This window comes from Ascochyta rabiei, chromosome 18, assembly GCF_004011695.2.
Source record: "Ascochyta rabiei chromosome 18, complete sequence".
Lineage (NCBI taxonomy): Eukaryota > Fungi > Ascomycota > Dothideomycetes > Pleosporales > Didymellaceae > Ascochyta > Ascochyta rabiei.
In genome coordinates, this window is record NC_082422.1 from 1,119,794 (window position 1) to 1,139,214 (window position 19,421).

At 56.4% G+C, this 19,421-nt stretch overlaps 7 protein-coding genes and 1 non-coding gene across 8 annotated transcripts, besides 11 other annotated features; 3 read left to right on the forward strand and 5 right to left on the reverse strand.

The window, feature by feature from the left end:
* Positions 1-994: 994 nt before the first annotated feature.
* On the reverse strand, positions 995-1,456 carry EKO05_0010160 (uncharacterized protein; the record flags this gene model as incomplete). The annotated part of the gene is made up of 1 exon (XM_038947023.2): positions 995-1,456. One exon carries the CDS (start codon positions 1,454-1,456, stop codon positions 995-997), a length of 462 nt encoding a protein of 153 aa, XP_038794709.2.
* An 84-nt stretch (positions 1,457-1,540) lies between these two features.
* Positions 1,541-1,591: a tandem repeat.
* A 376-nt stretch (positions 1,592-1,967) lies between these two features.
* EKO05_0010161 (uncharacterized protein) lies at positions 1,968-2,905 on the reverse strand (the record flags this gene model as incomplete). Its single annotated transcript, XM_038942955.1, has 2 exons — positions 1,968-2,664; positions 2,742-2,905. 2 exons carry the CDS (start codon positions 2,903-2,905, stop codon positions 1,968-1,970), a joined length of 861 nt encoding a protein of 286 aa, XP_038794710.1.
* Positions 2,698-2,734: a tandem repeat.
* Positions 2,906-3,161: 256 nt separating the features above from the next.
* Positions 3,162-3,207: a tandem repeat.
* A 257-nt stretch (positions 3,208-3,464) lies between these two features.
* Positions 3,465-4,234, forward strand: EKO05_0010162 (uncharacterized protein; the record flags this gene model as incomplete). Its single annotated transcript, XM_059637700.1, has 2 exons — positions 3,465-4,044; positions 4,110-4,234. The coding sequence occupies 2 exons, from the start codon at positions 3,465-3,467 to the stop codon at positions 4,232-4,234; spliced, it is 705 nt and encodes a 234-aa protein (XP_059493683.1).
* Positions 4,235-4,909: 675 nt separating this feature from the next.
* On the reverse strand, positions 4,910-9,816 carry EKO05_0010163 (Ulp1 peptidase; the record flags this gene model as incomplete). Its single annotated transcript, XM_059637701.1, has 8 exons — positions 4,910-6,890; positions 6,940-7,122; positions 7,171-7,296; positions 7,345-7,686; positions 7,732-9,167; positions 9,229-9,298; positions 9,395-9,597; positions 9,727-9,816. The coding sequence occupies 8 exons, from the start codon at positions 9,814-9,816 to the stop codon at positions 4,910-4,912; spliced, it is 4,431 nt and encodes a 1,476-aa protein (XP_059493684.1).
* Positions 9,032-9,128: a tandem repeat.
* A 506-nt stretch (positions 9,817-10,322) lies between the features above and the next one.
* Positions 10,323-10,365: a tandem repeat.
* A 593-nt stretch (positions 10,366-10,958) lies between these two features.
* EKO05_0010164 (uncharacterized protein) lies at positions 10,959-12,150 on the reverse strand (the record flags this gene model as incomplete). The annotated part of the gene is made up of 3 exons (XM_038943000.1): positions 10,959-11,148; positions 11,208-12,053; positions 12,113-12,150. The coding sequence occupies 3 exons, from the start codon at positions 12,148-12,150 to the stop codon at positions 10,959-10,961; spliced, it is 1,074 nt and encodes a 357-aa protein (XP_038794713.1).
* Positions 12,151-12,215: 65 nt separating this feature from the next.
* Positions 12,216-12,251: a tandem repeat.
* Position 12,252: 1 nt separating this feature from the next.
* Positions 12,253-12,305: a tandem repeat.
* Positions 12,306-13,593: 1,288 nt separating this feature from the next.
* Positions 13,594-13,641: a tandem repeat.
* Positions 13,642-13,730: 89 nt separating this feature from the next.
* Positions 13,731-13,774: a tandem repeat.
* A 401-nt stretch (positions 13,775-14,175) lies between these two features.
* Positions 14,176-15,066, forward strand: EKO05_0010165 (uncharacterized protein; the record flags this gene model as incomplete). The annotated part of the gene is made up of 3 exons (XM_038942990.1): positions 14,176-14,230; positions 14,281-14,947; positions 14,997-15,066. 3 exons carry the CDS (start codon positions 14,176-14,178, stop codon positions 15,064-15,066), a joined length of 792 nt encoding a protein of 263 aa, XP_038794715.1.
* Positions 14,751-14,808: a tandem repeat.
* A 394-nt stretch (positions 15,067-15,460) lies between the features above and the next one.
* Positions 15,461-15,547: a tandem repeat.
* Positions 15,548-15,664: 117 nt separating this feature from the next.
* On the forward strand, positions 15,665-17,745 carry EKO05_0010166 (Aminopeptidase I; the record flags this gene model as incomplete). The annotated part of the gene is made up of 2 exons (XM_038942925.2): positions 15,665-16,943; positions 17,000-17,745. The coding sequence occupies 2 exons, from the start codon at positions 15,665-15,667 to the stop codon at positions 17,743-17,745; spliced, it is 2,025 nt and encodes a 674-aa protein (XP_038794716.2).
* A 1,443-nt stretch (positions 17,746-19,188) lies between these two features.
* EKO05_18t3 lies at positions 19,189-19,276 on the reverse strand. Its single transcript has one exon. It is a non-coding gene; the product is annotated as a tRNA-Gly (tRNA).
* Between the last annotated feature and the right edge of the window lie 145 nt (positions 19,277-19,421).

Consider the following 19,421-nt stretch of genomic DNA (forward strand, 5'->3'; position numbering starts at 1 on the left):
CATTGCTCAATGGTTGCTTCTTGGAGAACGAGATCGGGACAGGGGGCCTACTCACTACGAGGGGCTTTTGGTGCACCAGGTTGAAGGCGAAGAGCCGGGGACTACCGACAACATGGCTTTTTGTCGTACTAGTGGAGAAGTCTAGAGAGCATAGAAGATTGTTTTGACGCCCTTACCGACACAGTTACAGTGTGAGGTTAGCCCACCAAATGGCCCCATCGACCCTACTTATGAAAGTTCTACTCCGTGCACATAGTCTCTCACACTATAGTGAAATAGGTTCGTAGCCCAATATAAATGTAGGATGTGTAATCTATTACTTACAGAGTCCTATGTACATAAAACAGGAATGATTGAAAAGGTTTGATGATTTTGTTGACAGATGCTTTGTTAAAAGAGCGACTAACTATGTTGGACTAAAGATTCCCAGGTCAGCGGTGCTGTATGGAATGACCGCAAGTTTGAAAACGGTGTCAATGTTGGCCAATCATAGTATCGCGTACGTGAAGTGCGCTTGCTCTATCTGATTTTTCCATCTCAACATCGCCGCCGCTAAGTTCAGTAATTGTTGTAGAAGATGCATCGTATCCCGCCCTGGATCGGTACCTGGACGCTTGTGAAACACGGGGACGTGGCCACTCCATGATACCCTAGGCGCTTTTAGTCTGGTCAATATTGCCATGTATTAGTCTACCTACATAGCTGTACTTTCTACTATTGTTGAGCGTACCTAAGCTACCTCGATAGTCTCTAATAAGACACACTTTCACTACTAATGGTCGACTGTAACTAGGAATCTTACAACATATACCTAGTTGCATTCTGTGGTAGCTAAGAGCTAACCTCTGTGCCAAGCTACTGCGTATTAGACGTAAAAAGACCGTGCAAAACAAGCAAGCAAACGGTACGTTAGTAGAGGCGGTACATCTATTGCCCTGTTGTGAGGCTGCCTTCTAGTTCAATCACCACCGGAGCCCTGATCGGCCCAACATGCCTAATACACTTTCCTCCCCTTGCGCGACCCCTTTGCCTCACTAACACCATCCCCGCCCTCACCTTGCAAGAGACTACGCACTACTCCCCTTCTCTGAGCCATAACATCCTCCAGAACAGCCCAGACCTCAGCAAACTGTTCTTCGAAGTCTTGCATTGCATCCCGCAGGCCTTGTCCTTCGTGCAGCAGGTCCCTCAGCTCAAGCTCACTCATCTCATCTACCTTGGTTGACTTGAGCGGTTCGACGACAGCGGCTAGATGTGCCAGGTAGGTGGAGAGCGTGGCGCCACGGCGATTGAGTGCGGAGACGCGGGGGAGCAGGTCGGTGGTGGAGAGTGAGGGGGAGGGGTACCGGATACGTTCGTATGTACGTGTGCTGATGGATGAAGGGGGTGCTGTGATGAGTCGCGTGTGTTGGATATCTTCGAACGATGAAAGTGGCGTCCTATCTGAGTCGTACATGTCCCAGGAGCTGCGTTGGTGGCGACGGCGGCGGCTGAGGGTGGTGTGAGAAGAGAAGGGATGGTGGAGGGGTAATCCGAACATTGAGGTGTTGAGAGTCTGACGCGAGTGATGTGAGTGATGTGAGTGATGTGAGTTTTCTGAATTATTCAATGCGAGGGTACGAGTAGGCGGCTCTTATACTGCTGGCACATATGGCTAAGACATTGTTTGGCGTGTCAAACGCGCTTTCTGAATTCGTATTTAGTGAATGTTGTGCAGGAAGCCGTCAGACGCAAACGCCAAACGATTGCCATAGCTATGCAAGCTGTGTTTGGCATTGAGAATGGGGCGCAGAGCAAACGTTGGAGCCACTTAGCGGTGCTTGCTTTCCAACTCGTCGCAACAAAGCCCAAGGGACAGCTTTGAGTGACTCGACCACCACGATGGAGAATCATGACTGGTTGCTGCTCATAACATGGTCCGTAACGTTGATCAGTCGTGCAAGTACAAGACGCACGTCTGTTATTCATCACCTCCTTTCATATGCCGGCACCTTGCCCATTTCAATGCCTACCGTGCCAGCACCATCACCCATCTTCTCAGACGCAAAGCCGTCCCTCTCTGGCGGCGGACTCCTCAGCTCCTTCTCCTTGCCAATTCCACTGACGCCCTCGGGCCCATCGCCCCAAACTAGATACTGAACAGCCAGGCCTGCATCACAGGTGGCCTGAAAGACACCGCAGGCTTTGAAGGCCCAAGGCACCTCGCCAGCGGCAGAGGCAAAGAAGAACCACATCTTGAAGGTATCGCCGACGACCCAGTTCGCAATGACCGAGGGGCGGAAGCCCTTGCAGCCTCGTCGCTGCCAGTTGGCCAGCAGCTGTGGGAGAGGCAGTGTGGCTTCGATGGCCAGGGCGACCATGCCGAGCAGGTCTGTGTATGGGACGAACAGGCGGGTTGTGCTCAGCAGCAGGTGCAAGACCAGCAAGCCTGCGGTCAAGTAGGTGACGAAGGCCCAATAGGGGCGCGTGCTACGCCATTGCCAGAAATCGTACGGTCGGCGGCGGGGCGTTGGGGCGAGGGCGTGTTGGAAGGGCTGGTGAGAGTGTGCGGGCAGGACGCGATTGGTGAGGGCGACGTGCAGCAGCAGGATTTGGACCAAGATGGTGAGCAGGGCTTGGATGAGCAGCGAGGTGCTAAAGTGCGCGCCGAACCAGTAGAAGATCCTGGCGGGGGTTGTTAGCGGCAGCGTGTCAAGAGGGCGCGGGGGCGCGGGGGCGCGGGTGCGCGGGGGCGTGCAGACTTCAGGATGCTGGCGACCAGCATGATCAGCGGTATGTCGAGCGAGAAGCCGGCCGAGCTGCGCGTCTTGTGGATCGAGTAGATCTGGTCTGCATAGCTGGTGATGGGGCTCGTGGCGATGAACAGCGGCGCAATGTTCTTGACGATGGCGTTGAGGAAGAACATGCTGGCGATTGTCTTGTTGGAGGCCGGGGAGGAGGTGAAGCGAGCCTGCGGGCTTGCAGACGAGACGCGGATGACAGGCGTGCGCCGCGGGAGTGCCGGAAGGCGTCGAGATGGGTTGTGCTGGTGACGTGAACGACCAGAGGCAGTCTCATCCAGATGGATGCCTGCCTGTCTTGGATTGGCTGGGCTGCTTGCTGTTTGGGAGCAGAGCACGCGACAGCACTGTGCAAGTGGCACGAATCACAAAAAAGGCGGTGGTGATGTCGGTGATGTCGGTGATGTCGGCGATGTCGGTGCTGTCGACGCGCGAAAAGGAAAAGGAGGAAATGCGTGCCCGCGTCGCCGCGTCCCGCCGCGTCTATCTGTCAGATCTCATCTAGCACTGGGTCTAAGCATGGGTGGCGTGCATTAGCGTCCGTAGAGCTTAACCTTATCTCGCCATCCGCCACCATCCCGTCTCGATATTGGACGAGGTGACCCATCAGCCCCACATCTCCGTAAACCGCCACGCACATGGACCTCTCCTCCGTCTACGCACATCAGAACCGCAAACCGCCACATGGACCTCTCCTCCGTCTACGCATATCAGAACCGCCAACACGCATCGCCCAACGCACCCCACTCTCCCACCCCCAAAAGCTCCGCCATGTCGCACACGGCTTTCTTCTACGGCACCCTCATGGCACCTCCGGTCCTGCACCGCGTCATCTGGGGCTCGCCAACACCCCCAACACCCGCACACGCCGCTCTTCTTTCCATTCGCCCTGCAAAACTACACGCACATCAGCGCCGAAAAGTCAGACATGCCGATTATCCCGCTGTCGTACCTGCTGCACCAGAGGACGAGGTCCGCGGCACGCTCGTAGAGGGGCTGACGGACGGAGACATCTGGCGTCTGGACATCTTCGAGGGCCACGAGTACGAGCGTCAGAGCGTCAGAGTCAAGGTCCTCGAGGCCAAGGGGCGGGCCGGTGATGCCGAGCACAAAGACGTCGAGGGCGAAGAAGTCGATGCACAGACGTACCTCTGGACAGCGGGGGAACACAGGCTGGAAACAGAGGAATGGGACTTTGATCATTTTGTCAAGGAGAAAATGAGCAGATGGGTTGGGGGAGAGGCCGCCGACGAGGGGTTCCAGGGTAGAGCTTCCATCCATGGTACGCCAACGGGGCGTACCAGAAATGCTTGCTAACAGATCGCCTAGATGTCGACGATGCTGTCGCGGCACAGCAAGACCCTACCGGTGGCCGAGCTGCCGACGGTACCATCACCAGGCAGCTTCAACGTGAGGACCAGGCCGAAGAGAAGAGGCTTGAAAGTGCCGTCTGATGATCACCTCACGCCTGGTCGCTTTGATGGTCCGAAATCTCCCCAGAGGAGATTTTATATCTCTGCACCGTCCACAAGGCCATGGAGAAACCTGTTGCTGTGTTTAGACATTGCCGTTTCGAGACCACTGCATCGTTTGGTGAACTGTGCGCGATCAACAGATTGCACGTTCGGTCGTTCCACTTCAGTGGCAGCGTTCTTTGACGAACAATTAAAATCGCCAATTCCAGGATCAACGTGTCTGTGGCGTAACGCACCTTACCATGACAGCCTCGGTGACCGGTGCGGGCTCAACATCTCCATTCTACTGGTTTGTCAAACGGAATGCGAACATGGCAAATGATGAAGCGTTAGTGGCATTTTGAGCCAGTGACATGTAGTGACCAAGGGAAGAGCCATGTCTCAAACACCCATGAGGTGTTTGATCATACAGATGTGATATAATGCCATGTGTTGACACTGCGTCTATACTCGTCCGATCTTAGCGATCGACATATCCTAGCTGTGCGCGCGGCTCATCAAGAGCAGCTACTGTGCTTTCTCAAAGTATACGCCGGTTGTCATGCCGTTGAAAACAACCATTCGTTTGAAGATGATGCAAAACAGTAGGTAGCCGCGCATGAACGTTTCTGTCCTCGGTCCTGTTCCACCTCTTGGACTACGGTCCTATCTTGGTCAGACCGGCAGCGAACTCCCGGCCTGCCAGTCCATCTCCTCTTCAACCACGCCCGGACTGCTCCTCTGCCGCTCCGGCGTTTCGGCAACCTCGTGATCCTGAGCTGACTCGTCGACCTCCATGGCCTGCACCATGTGCGACGATCCCGAGTGCGTGCCCGTCGGTTCATTCACAGCCTCCATCGAGCGATGAAGCAATGATGGAGGGCTGTTCACATGTCGGCCAAGTCTCCTGCGCTCATCTTCGATCGAGAGATTTTTTGCACGCATCACATCACGCCCTTCCTGCCATTCATACCCAGATCCTTCTTGCAGCGAGTCATCATGTTGAAGTGCTTGATCTCGGGGCTTGCGTCGTGCGGGTGAGCTGTACTTGGTGGCCTTGGACAGGCGATCAGCCACGACGTTGATTGCTTGCGGAAGCTCCAGCTCCACAACGTCCGGTGAAGGCTCTTTCGGTGACTTTGGAACTTTTGGGTCAATCGCGTCGAGGTCTTGCGAATCATCCAACGTAATAGGGTCGTCGTGACTGCCAGATCGATCGCGCATCGGGCGTTTCGACGATTCTGCTGAAGTCTTCTTTGAGGCCGGCACATCAAGCTCTCCATCATCTCTACCGTGCGGCTCAGGTCTCTGTAGAGGATTTGTCATGTCACTCGGTTGTTGCGCATCGCGTTGCGGTTGGCCAAGCACGTCTTCGTATCGTACGTAAGAAGACGAGTTGACGTGCGGCGATGTAGCGGGTACACGAACCTCTGGGCTTCCTTGCCGTTCTTTGGGTCTGTCCTTTGATCTTGCAGGTGTGGCTGCTGGAGATCTTATGGGTGGAGTCGTCGGATCTGGGTTTAGGCGAGATGTCTTGTCTGTTGCTAATTTTACGGCAACATTAGAACTAGTTTGATCGAACCGTGCCTTCGAGTCGAGTGGGGACCCTGAGCAGGGTACCGCTGCTGGCGCTGTGTCGACTTTGGCATTTGAGGTATTCGACAACTGATCTTTCGATATTTTGGATTGTAAGGTAACTTGGGCACCCGGCTCAACGTTGCCTGACTGTTGCACAATGGGGCCAACTGTCTCGGGCTCAGCCTTAGCCGGCGGCGTATGCGAGTCTTTAATCCTGGCAGCCTTTTTGGACCTGCGGGCTTCCTTCTGATCCCCATAGAGTTGAAATATAAGATTACGCACGTCGCTACGCATCCTTGATGGCTCCATGTCCGGCCAGTCTGTTGCCGAAGACATCTCTCCTGTCAAAAGCTTCCTCTTGAAGCCGTCCGGATCTCTGAAAAACCGCTGCGCGTACCCGAGAACATACAGGCCGCAATCGGATAAGTTGCTTTGCATCGGGACTTGCGGAGCTTTGGCATAGTAACCTTTATTGTCGATCTCGACGCTTATACCACGCCTTTGCAAACCTTCAGCTTGAAGCCATTCTCTCAAAGCACGTGTCGCGTTACTGTGAGGCTGAGACAACGAATCGAGAACTATAATGACCGGCTTCGTCGGGTCTTTTCTGGGAGCTGGAGGCTTTCGTCTACCCTTCTTCTTGTGTGCTTGTTTATGATGATCGAACGGCAGGGTCGGTGAGGTGCTCTCGGCTTGGGCAGATGAGAGTGTCGCAATTGTAGTCTTTTCCTGAGGTTGACGCAGACTTGGCTGGTCCCGCTCGTTACTGAGATGATGCTGCGGTTCAACACCTCTATCTTCTCGATCGATGAGATTAAGCTTCTTCTCTTCTTCAAACAGGTTTATGTCCCCGTCGTCCATAGGCTGTTCGAACAGGGACCTTTCGATAGCTTGTGCTGTGTCGCTGATTGCGCCAGGCTCGTCTACGTTTGTATCATCATCTCCTCCCGGAGCCTTGTCCGTCCGGACGTCGGTCGCTAATTGCTCGGGTTCTTGCGGGTTTTGCTCAAGATTGTCGATGGCAAGTTTTCGCCCAACACTGGAGACATTGCAGATGATAGCCAGATACCAGTGCCAACTGTAACGGTCAGCTTCTGTTATGGAAGTGTGTCATGTCATTTTCATACTTCTCATTGATCGGAACCACGATATAGTCATAACTGAAGATGTCATCCTTCTTTGTCCAGGTCTTGACAGCTTCATAGTTGATAGCATCGCGTCCCTTGGCATTTTTCGTGAGCGCCTCAAAAAAGTAGGTATTGAAGAAATAGACCTGATCCTTCGAAACGTTGAGACTATCATACAGATACCTAGGAGTTGGTCAGCAGCGTTTCAATTCTCTTGAGATCTGTACTTGCAGCATGTAGAAGTTCATCAGATTGTCGTTTAGCATCTCTTCCTCATCCAACTTGGGCAGATCATCAAAGGTCACGGTACACCTTCTACGTTTAAGAAAGCCTTCGTCGAGCTTGAACTCCAGTGGTCTAGAAGATTGTTAGATGCTGCCATAAGATGCCAGAAGGCGGACTTACGTCTTCCAACGTTCACCCAGTCCAGGATCTCTAGAAAACCTGACGACTTTGTTGAAGTCGTCAGACTGGTCATGGACAGGAGCTGTCGCCCTTGTAGACCGCTTTGGGCGCGCAAGTGCTGCGGTGACCGTAGGGGCTTGCTTCAGGTTCTTGCTGTTGAGTCTAGCTAAGTCGTGTTCCGTGCGCAAGCTCTTTCCAAGTCCAGAGAGTAGGTCATGTTTGGTGGGTTTAGGCTGTGCGCCATGTGTGTGGCTAGATAGTACATCTTCAGGCACCGTCAGAGCTATGCCAAGCTTCCCATTTCTCTCCAATGGTCTCTTGAAGATCTCCTCCATCTTCTCCCTGCTAACGTAAGCAATGGCTACTATAGCAGGCCGGTTCACTTACTTGGCTACACAAAATCGGAATTGGTCTGCAACCTGAGGGTATACGTGATCTACCAGAAAACTTTTGAACTCCCGGAACTCTGGAAAACTCAAATCGAACCAATACCTGTGGTCATTCATGATTGGACCTGTAAGCCTCATCTTGTGTGTATCGTCCGAGGAGACTTTGTTCACGCTGGCAAGATTTAGCATATGCAGGATTTTGGAATCGTCGTTACGGTCTCGGCCGGTAATACGGAAGATGTTCGGATTCTCAGTCGGTTCCAGCGTCAACTGTTCACCATCAGGACCAAGGTTGTGTGTCCGGGCATAGTCCAGCTGATAGCGTTTGCTCATGGCGCCACGCCGGGTAACAGCGTCCTTGCCCTTCTGTTCAGGCTTGTGCGGCGGCATTAATCGCCGGTTGTTGGACGGATTGGGAAGTGGGTGTGCAAGCTCGTCCTCGCTGCTTTCGATAGGATCGCTAATCACTTCCCCGACACGATCTCCGGCAGCTCGGTAATCACGCAGATTCTTGATCACGTGTGGCTCTCTGCTAGCATGGCTCGTGTCATGGTCGTGCAACTGTGCAGTGGACTCGTTAATGCGCATCTTGTTCAGGGGAAAGTGCTGCGATGTCACTCTCTCGGAGTGTTGCTGCGACAGAGTGAGACCGGTTGAGTTGTGGATTACGCCTCGCTCGCTAGTTTGAGCAGCCGCTGAACGTGTAGACTCGAGAAATTCAACTTGGTTGTCAAGAGTTACAACAGATTGTCTTTGGAAGAGCTCTTCAGTACCAAAGAGCGAAGCGTCCATTTGATGACCTCTGCGAATCTCGTCGACACCATTGCCGTTTTTTCGTCTGGGTTTTGGGAGGCGTCGAGGTTGCAGAGCGTCGTGTGTGTCCTTGAACTCGCTTCTGGGCTGCGATGCAGGCTTTGCCTTTGTAGTAGATTGCCTGCTGGTCGTGCTGTGCGGACTGCGTGACGAGCGTGCCCCAGGAGTAGATGCTGCATGGGTGGACGGCGCTGCCGACTGAGGTTCGTCTTCGCTGCCGTGCATGTCGAGGAGAATAGGAGATGGTTGCTGGCGGCTAGTGGTGAAGTGCTCAGTCTTTCGACGTTTCACAGGCGAACCACGCGGCAGGCTGCGGCTATGAGAGGTTTGCGTTTGATGGCCGGGGTTGCGCTCCGCGAACTCTCGTTGCCCAGCGTGTTGGCCGCGACCTATGGATGTGGGGGCGTAGGCACGGACATTGCGGTCGGCTCTGGCGTACGTTGTGTGCTTGGGTCGACCATAGGCAGGGTTGTTGCGGTCGACAATGGCATTGGCATTGGCGTTGGCGTTGGCGTTGGCGTTGGCGTTGGCGTTGGCGTTGGCGTTGGCGTTGGCGTTGGCGTTGGCGTTGGCGTTGGCGTTCAGGTTGTTGATGGGTTGGAAGCCTTGCCCTGCGCCAGGCTGGGAATGATCAGCAAGCGTCTTCCTCGGGTCAGCTGCGCGCAGGCCGTGGAGGTCCTACCTTGGCCATTGCGGGCGGGCCCTGGTATCCAAAGGCAGGATCCGGTGCTCGTGTAGCGTTGGAGAGCTTCCTGGTCACGCATCAGTCCTTGCTCTTGCTCTCGCCCAGCCCACACGCCGGGTAGGGCGAGCGGTGGGCATGGTCATGGTCATGATCCTTGACTGACCGTCGCTCGTTCTTCTGTGACTGCAGCGCAGGACGTGCACGAGATTGGCCTGACAGGATATCGCTCTCGAAGATGGGGCGTTCTCCCTCGGAGGGACTGACGTGTACGGGGAGCTGCACAGGTCGAGGGGAGGGCGCTGGTGAGGCGAAGGGATTGGGTCCAAGGTCGTCTGGATCTGGCGAGGGTGTAGGTGCATGGCTGGGCTGGTGAAACAGGGTGTCAGTCGATGCAGAAGCAGGCAGCGTGGGGTCCAGGGCGCTTCCTCCTCACGCTTGCAGACCAGACAAGCAGAGGCCTCGTCTGCTGCTGCGGGGGTAAAGGCGGGTGCGTACTTGGTTTGCATGCGCTTCTGCGGTGCCTTCTCCACCTTCTCCCGCTACGGCGTGCCAAAGTTGGGCGGCAGCATGGAAGAGTCCTGACATTGATCTCTGCTCGTGGGCCGCGTGGCGAGGCTCATGGTTCGCAGGGAGCAAGCAGCGGCGACAGCAGAAGAAGACGAAAGAGGAGGGCACGGTGCGCGAGCCTGCGCCGAGTGCGCCGTGTTCGGTGAGCTGCGCGGTTGGCACAGTCAACGTGAGGTTGGTCTCTTTGTCGCGCGCAGGCGAACGTCAGGGCAGCGGAGATAGTGGGGTTAACCAGTCCACACCCACTCACCCACTCACCCACTCACTCACCCACTCACCCACACACCCACACACCCACACACCCACTCACCTACGAAGCAGCTCGTTTCTTGGCCGCGACTGGACATGGGCACCTGCAATCATAGTCACCCTGGTCTTTCGCACGCTTCATTGTCGTCTTTCGCTCTTCAGTCCCTTTTCATAATCTCCATCCTGCATGCGGCATCCAAGCCTAGTCGCCTGCGCATCACACGCTGTTCCAGCATGCTCATCACCACCTATGTAGAGTACAATACAGTGTGCACAAGTCACAAGTCGGAATCGGAAGTCGGAAGTCCGAGGTCGGAAAAACAACAATAGCGCCACCCACAGTGCGGAGCACAGTGCCCCTCTCCTCTGTCTCGGTGCACCGTATGGCTCGCCAAATCTCAACCCCTTCAAACATAGCTCAGCCAACATATATGGCTGTGCGGATCATCGTTGCCTTGCTCGTTCAAGTGCGCTGCGTCAATGTCTCGTCGCTGCTGTCTTGGCTGTCGCCTGCCATGCTACTCCCTGCTCCACGAGACATGGCAGAACGAGGGTAAACGTCACCAGCCGCGGCCGCACTTGTGCTGAGAGCCAAATACGACAACCACACCATGCCTCGTCCAGTTCGGAGAGCATGCCCGTGCAGCCTGAGAATCCTCCCATAAAAGGCCTGGAGCCTTGGAACGACTCAGATGCCGCTGGGCCGGTGACCAACGCCCATGGTGCATGATTGAGCGTGTCTGGAGTCGTATGCGTAGAGTCTCACGCGGTTGCCAGCCACGCTTTGAGCTCTGGCTCGTCCACGCTGAAGCTCTTCCTGAGAGTGCCTCACACTGGGGCGCACCGCTACCTCCCACAGCATGCTACAGCAGAGTCAGCAACGCCAAAGCGACAACACTCGAGGCCCGGAGTTAAGACCCAGCTGTGGATTTCTCCCGCTGCGACTCATCCGACGACGTCACTCTGCGCTTCTCGTGGTTGAGGTGGCTCTTTTCCTGGCGCGCCTGGTCAATGGCAGTGCGTTGCGCAATGCTGTCATCGTGACTGCGCCAGATGATTTGGGTTCCCTCAGGAAGGCCCAGTACGCGCTTGACCGTTTCCCTGTGCATGTGGTCAGCGAGCATCCTTATTATCCGTGATGCTCAGGCAGAAGAGCATACCTGATCTTGATGTTGCGGCCGCCGTCGTTCTTAGTCCAGATGCTGAAGACATCCTCGCCGCTTCGGACGCTAAGTACGAAGCCGCAGACTTCCTCTCCGGCCTCGTTGAACTGGTCGCCAATGCATGCCATGAGCAGTTCCTCCCAGTAGCGGTCTGCAACGCCCTTTTTCAGGCGCATGATCCACTTGCCGCCGCGCTTGTTCTCCTCGTCCTCCCACACAGGCCGGATGCCTTCCTTGAACACGTGGTAATCCGAAACAGTGGGTAGAGACGAGGGCCGCTTGAGATGCACAAAGACCTTCCAAAAGTCCTGAGCGGTGCTCATCCTACACAGCGCTTTCATCGACTTTTCATAATCGTTGTTCTTGGGCGTGGGTGGGCGGAACCAGACGACCCATGTGTACTTGAGCGGCCACGGCGCGCTAGGATCCAGCGGTTCTGACGACATGGGTGTAGAGTCCTGTGGCGCAGGCGTAGAGACAGGCTCTTTGCGGGCGCTGTTTCCAACTTTGCTCGGTGGCTTCCGCTCGGCCGGCGTTGTAGGTGCTGCGGCAGGTGTTGCGGCGGCCTTGAAGTCAAAGGCGGTGCCCGGTGTCTTGGGCGTCTTGTTGGCAGACCCAAAAGACGCAAAGGCGCCTGAGCCGAGGCCGAAGGCGGAAGAGCCGCCGGTGGTGGGCGAGGCGAGCGCGCCCGGTGTCAAGGGCGAGATGGCGTTGAAGGGATTGCGGCCGCCGTGTGATGAGGTGTCGCCACCAAAGCGCTTTGCGGTAGCGGAGAATGTGCGCGTGGGAGCGTGGTCGGTTGGGGGGTCGGACTGGGCGGTGGACAGTGAGAGCTTGCTGGTGCTGCCAGGCGCCGTTAGTCGAGCGTCAGAGCACGTGCGAGGACACGAGGGGGTGCATACTTGGAGCGGCGGGTCCAGAGGTTCTCCCTGTTATCCATTGGTAGCTGGATCGCGGTGAAGGAGGGTGGGGGGGAGGGAAGAGGGGAGAGAGGGAGGGATGTTGGGTGTGGTGTGGTGTGGTGTGGTGTGGCGTGGTGTGTGCTGTGCTGAGCTGTGCTGTGCTGTGCTGAGCTGTGCTGAGCTATGCTGAGCTATGATGCTATGGGACGGGCAGGCGCTCAGTCTGGAGCTTGGTGGGACGAATGAGCGAACAAGCAGCAAAGCAGAGCTTGGCGAGGTGCAGCGGGCCAATGTGCGTCGGCGGTGTGCGGGGATGTGCCGTGTCGGTGCTCTGGCTGGGACGGGCGTCGTCGAGTGCTGAATGGGCGGCGGGTGCAGTGGTGGATGGTCCTGAGATGCTGGGGGAGGGACTGTCGAGCTGTGGGCGGAATGGGTGGCGGCGGGCGGTTTGGTGGAGAGCAAATGCGATGGTACTGGCCGTCTCGAGAAAACGTGTGAGAGGTTGGCCTCTGCTCTGCGTGGCTCGGTAGCTCCGTAGCTCGGTCCATGTGTGGCTCAGTCCGCCCTCCGCGTCCGCCACGTCTGTGCGCGCCTGCCGACTACAAATTTCTCGCGCGCACCGGCCGTGCCGTCTCTCCTTCACGGCCTTCTACTCAAATCTGCGACAGCTCGAACTCTCCCACTCAGCTGCCGCTTCCGAAGCTGGCCCAGATTGAGCCATTCCTCTTTTAAAACCATCATCACGAGGGCCGCTCTTGCGGCTTCCATGATGCGGTGATGACCTACAAGCAGGGACATTTCTTTGTCACGCGCCCACCTTTGTGTTTCGGCGGCTGCGAGCCCGCCCTGTTCATGTATGTTGCACTCTGGCTTTTGTTGCAGCATGGCGAATCTTGGGATGACGGTCCCCTGGACCACTTCTGGTAGTCTGAGTCTCAGCCAGAGCTACACTGTTGCGCTTCTGCAATCTCTCGGTTGGGCCTGAAGCTTCAAGGCAAAGTCTGAAGACAGCTATTTGGACTCTACTACTCGTGTGCATTTCTTGAAAACCTGTGCTGATCGTAGTGGATGACGGTGCTAGGACTTGCCTGAAGCTGTTACCTGTGCACTTTTCATGTTCGAGGCCATGCTCGTTCATAACCTACGGCATGCCGCCGTTCCGCTCATCGACTCTTTGCGTGCATGCTGATGACCTGGATGACTCCAGAGCGAGGCACGGTAGGTGTGCTTGCAGAGGAGGACCTGTTGGCAATGTGATATACAACGTCTCACATGCACGCAAAAAGGGCTGTGACACGTGCCAGATAACTTTCATGAGCACCGCGCTGCGCGCCCTCATTGGGCGATCTGGCACACATGCCATGCCCTACTACAACAACACAGGTTGAGGGTCTGAGACACGCAGATGCCAAAAGCATACACAAGCATCTGCCTCAGCCGCCGCTCTAGCCTTGATTGGCTCGGGAGCCTGTTATTGAGCTTCGTCGGCGTCGTTGTCGTCGCCGCTGTCGTCGCCGCTGTCGTCGCCGCCTACGAGGCAGCGACCTACATGAGATCAAGTAGGCGGCGATGCAAACACGAGCGACTGCGTGCGGGGACAGCAAGCAAGCCCGGTGTCGTGCATGGTGCATGGTGCATGGTGCATGGTGCATGGTGCATGGTCGGCTAATCAGTACAGTACCTGCCGTCGCCGCGACGTCATCGCGGTAGCTTCCTCACCCAGACAACGCTACTTAGGTACCCCACCAACCCACCACCAAGTGCAGCTTTGCACCTGTTCAAGCACCGATCATCACACCCTACTACCTCCTCGCACTGCCCACACATACACCACATTTACCACATCCACCACCTTCACCACATCCACCACCTTCACCACATCCACCACATTTACCACATCCACCACACACACCACACACACCACATCCACCGCATCCACCACATCCACCACAACCACCACACCACCCAACTCTCGCCGACCGTTGCCCCACATACTGCTGGCCCTCACGTGCAAGCACACGCCGGTTCAAAACACCCAGCCACCGCCTGTCCCCACCGCAACCATGACGGCGCACTCTCCCCTGCACTCGCCCTCGTCGCACGCCGACCGGCCCAGGGGTAAGCCGTGAACATGTGCGTATTTTGCCGGCTGCTGACAGCAATCCCAGGCATATTGAAGAACTCCAGCTCGCACCGCTCCAGCTCTCAGAGCTCCCCGCCCCGCGAGGCGCAGCCCGCGGTCAGCCCCGTCGCCGAGCGCCCGCATCTTGGTCGCGAGAAATCAGAGAAGGAAATCGTGCTCGAGAACACGCTGCACAATGCAGGCCCCGGCCACCGTCGCTCGTCGTCCAACGCCCGTGGCTCCACGTCACGACGTCAATCAGGCGCCAGCCCTCACCTCGACGACAACAGCCCCCAGCTGAAGTGGGACGAGGCGAATCTGTACATCAACGAGCAGAATCGCGATAGCACGATGAAGATCGACGAGCCCAAGACGCCCTACGCCAAGCAGTACGACCCCGCTGAGGATGAGGAGGAGATTGAGATGCTGGATGCCAAGGACTTGAATGTCGATGAACTTGACGCCAAGCCGAAACGTAAGAACCGGGTCGAGGAGATACCCGAGTTTGATCTTGGGGAGCCCGAGCTGCGAGCGCGCGGCGAGTCTCAGACGCCCGAGAGCGAGAAGCGAGTGCTGGTCGACCCTGAGGAGGACAAGGGCTACCACGGCGAGCTGCCGCCTAATGCGACGCAAGAAGAGAGGGAGAAGCACCGCAAGTTTGAGGAGCTGCGGAAGAAGCACTACGAGATGAGGAATGTCAAGGGCCTGCTTGGGTGCGTGCTGCCAACCTTGTATGTTGGAAGCTTGCTGACTGTGCACTAGCCACGCCGAAGAGGACGATGAAGATGACCAGGTGGCACCACCGGTGCCCAACGGCCAGCGCCCATCGTAGCACGCGCACGTCCGAAACTGGAATTTCCACGGTGTCGATGCTGGTTGAGATGGGTCACGAAGACACGCATTTTGTTATTGATTTTCATGATTAGGTTGGCGGCATCACGGTGGAGTTTACTGGAGGGCTTCGCATGTAAGAAGATTTGGCAGTTTGCAGGATTTGGCTGTGGACCAGGTGGTTGTGATGGATGGCTGCGAGGTAGCTTGACCACCAATACAATAGCTCCCCATGATTCGACGCGCAGTCGTGCCCAGTGTGCTACATGTTGAGAGATGTTCGAAGAGGACGGTTGACTGGCGGTGGTGGTCACGACTACGGATCACATCACATGCAAGCGCGGACCGAAGTGGGCCTGGCTTCCCCGGATGGAGGCAGCTCAGCCACGACATCATCATCCTCATTATCCCAACTCCAACGTCAGCCTCATCATCCCAACTCCAACGTCAGCCTCATCATCCCAACCCCAACGTCAGCCTCAGTGTCCAGCAGACCCAACATCAGCCCCAGTGTCTCGATTCAGCATATCAACACCCCAACATCCCTCCATCACGTATCCTTTCGCATTGCTCGCCACGACCCGTCCGTCACTGCGAGCATGACGAAGAACCAGCCGTCTCTCCGCAAGGCGGCGTCCAACGCCGATCTGTACGCCGACCCGTCACCGCCGCAACAGCTGCGTCACGCGTACTCGACGCTCTCGCGCTCCCACACAACGGCGGGGCCGCTCCCTCGCCGCGCGCTGGCCGACTGGGAGCAGAAGCGACACCAGATGAGCGACAAGGGCCGAGCACGCCACAGCATCGCCACGCCGTATCCGAACCTGATCGAGGACGACGACGACTTCCGGCCCAACAGGCAGATGCAGATGCAAAAGCAGAGCCCGCCGCCCGTGCCGCCGAAGATCCTGGAGGAAGTCCCGGGCGAGGGCCCGACGCCTGCGCCCGTTCTCGAGTTCCGAGACGGACAGTACCGCCTTCCAGCACCCAAGTCTGCCTCTAGGCCTGCGCCCTCGCATCCATGGCTGCCTGCACAGCTGCCCCCAGCCGTAGGCCCAACTTCAGCCTCCGCCGCCCCAGCTCCAGCCCCAGCTCCAGCCTCAGCTCCAGCCCCAGCTCCAGCCTCAGCTCCAGCCCCAGCTCCAGCCTCAGCTCCAGCCCCAGCTCCAGCCCCAGCGCCCGTGCGACGCGAAAAGGAGGCGCCCGAGCAGTACACGAAGCCCTTCACCGACTTCATGACGGCCAACCCCACCGTCTTCCACGCCGTCGACGCCGTAGCCAAGGACCTCGAGCGCGACGGATACAAGAAGCTGTCGGAGCGCGACGCCTGGGAGCTGCGGGCGGGCGGCAAGTACTACGTCGACCGCAATGGCACCTCGCTCATCGCCTTTGCCATTGGAGACAAGTACGCTGCGGGCAACGGAGCGGCTATTGTCGCCGGCCACATTGACGCCCTCACGGCAAAGCTCAAGCCGATCCCGAAGCTGCGCAACAAGGCCGGTTACGTCCAGCTCGGCGTCGCCCCGTATGCGGGTGCGCTCAGCGACACGTGGTGGGACCGTGACCTGGGCATCGGCGGTCGCGTGCTCGTCAAGGAGCACGCCAAGATTGTCTCCAAGCTGGTCAAGCTGGACTGGCCCATTGCGAGGATCCCCACCCTCGCACCCCATTTCGGCGCGGCTGCCGTAGGCCCCTTCAACAGAGAAACCCAGATGGTGCCCATCATCGGCCTGGACAACAGCGACTTGGGCGCCTCGTCAGCAGCCAACGCAGAAGCCGAGTGGAAGTCGAGCCCTCTGGGCGGTGAGGGCGCCTTCGCAGCCACCCAGCCAGAGAGGCTTGTCAAGGCAATCTCCTCCGAGCTGGGCATCACCGACTGTACGCCACCACCACACTCCTCTATCAAACCCCTGGCCGTACGCTGACACGCACAGACTCCACTATCGTCAACTGGGAACTCGAGCTTTTCGACGTTCAACCCGCCACGACGGGTGGTCTGGACCGCGAGTTCATCTTCGCCGGCCGAATCGACGACAAGCTTTGCTCCTGGGCCGCCGTTCAAGCCCTTCTCAACTCCAACGCCTCCCTCTCCGGCTCCTCACAGATCCGCATCGTCGCCCTCTTCGACGATGAAGAAGTCGGCTCGCTCCTCCGCCAGGGCGCACGCGGGAACTTCCTGCCCAGCATCATGGAGCGCATCGTCGAAGAGTTTGCCGAGACCAAGACCAAGAATGCACTGGCCCGCACATACGCAAACTCCTTCTTGGTGTCCAGCGATGTCATCCACGCTGTCAACCCTAACTTCCTCAACGCGTATCTCGAGAACCACTCTCCCCGCCTCAACGTTGGCCCCGCTGTCTCTGCCGATTCAAACGCGCACATGACCACCGACGCCGTCAGCACTGCTATTCTGCAGCGCTGCGTCGACGCCGACATCGGCACGCGCAAGCAGGATCCCAAGTTGCAGGTCTTCCAGATCCGCAATGACAGCAGGAGTGGTGGCACCGTGGGCCCCATGCTGTCCGCCGCGACGGGCATTCGAGCCATTGACTGTGGCATCCCACAACTGAGCATGCACTCCATCAGAGCCACTACCGGTAGCCAGGATCCTGGGCTTGGCGTGTTTGCCTTCCAGAGTTTCTTGGAGCGGTTTGAGGAGGTCGACAAAGAGTTCAAGTAGACTTTGAAACAGCGTGGATGTTGTGAGAGACGACGAAGGCGGACAGTGGGGACCGTGCATGAACTTGCGACCAAGTGGGAAACCATGACATGCATGCCATTCAGGAAGGGCGTGCTACCGTGATGTAGATGTATTGTTAAGCGAGCATTGAAATGCCATTGTAATAGGATGTCCCTGCGCCGTACGTAGTTGGAGTGCCCATCTTGTCCATGACCCATGATGCCGAAACAAGATCCAAAACGACGGAAAGCAATTTCACTTGCTTTGGAATCCAGAGTATATTCCACGTCTATCCACATATCGCTTCAAGTGCTATCGACTCGCCGTCCTATTTCATCAAAAGGCCTCAGTAGCTGCTTGATATACTGCGGACTTTCACGTATACTGTCTTCTTCACGCACGTCAGAAAACGCAAGTCTGAGACCGGCAGCGGCCTGGCTCTTCTCGAAACAGCGAATGACACGGGAAATGTACTTGGACTGTCTTGAGCCCCTCTCATGTTCAAATCTGCCGAGATCAGGAATACGTTTGTCTTTCCCGAAAAGATTGTTTTCCTAACGTGATTCTCTGCTTGCCGGGTGAGAAATGGGAAGATAATAACGAGCAGGGCAATCAGGAATACGACCCATGATCTTCATCAAACATATACCCCCCTGGGGAGGTTTGGCTTCCTTGTAGAAGATGAACCACGGTGTATGTGCTCCCGCACGTCCTTGTCATCGCTCGATATGCGCTGTACAAGTTCGCGACAATCGTCTTACGCAGAAACAGCAGGGCCCGATGGAACTTCATAGGCTTGCATAGTAGGCAATAGGGTTGTGAAGTTAAAGTTACGAGTAGTACAGTAAGGAAATAGAGTGTGCATGCTACATGGAACTGACTTCCTCTTGTCAGTGGCCGGCTCTGTTTTCCGCTGATCGAAAACTTACATGCGTCCGTTATTCTCCCCCTCTCCGCCACCTTCTGTCTTCGTCGTTGTTAGCTGGACAATCATTACTCCAAAGCATGTACAGTTTATTATTGCCCTTGTCTGCTTTTGTGTCAGTGTCCGACCAGACACATGTCCTCAGACCGCGTAGGAAGGATTCTAGATATGGCAGATAAGTATTTCTTATTCAACACTTCGTTGGCTCCGCCCTTACCCCACATTGGAAGAGGCCTGAGGCCTTAGGAGTGCACGGCTCGCTCCATCGGCTATAGTATATACTTTCTAGAGCCCAGAAAGACGGTAGGTCCCAGCCTTGAACAGCCTAGTGCAATCCCGTTGCACACGTCTTCCCTCCACGTATACAAGTGACTGTCCATGCAGCGGACCAACAAGAATGGGAGTTTGCAGTCTAGAGGCCGAGACTGACCCACATCGACCATCAAAATTGAGCGCGCGCACAACACGGTCCCGCCCACGCAAAAACACAACACCACCTCATAGTAACGAGGCCAAAATGCATCGGCCGGGAATCGAACCCGGGGCTAGCCGAAACTGTCCTGTGAGGGGTGGCAACGGCTAATTTTACCACTAAACCACCGATGCTGGAGTGAAGGTATTTCATGTGATTGGATAGAGGTCTGAAGTTTAAGAAAATTAATATAGTTAAGTGAAAATATTTGACGGTCATCTTACATTTCGTCAAAATTCGTACTGAGCTTTTTCTTGCGCTTTGTCTTATCAGTACGTA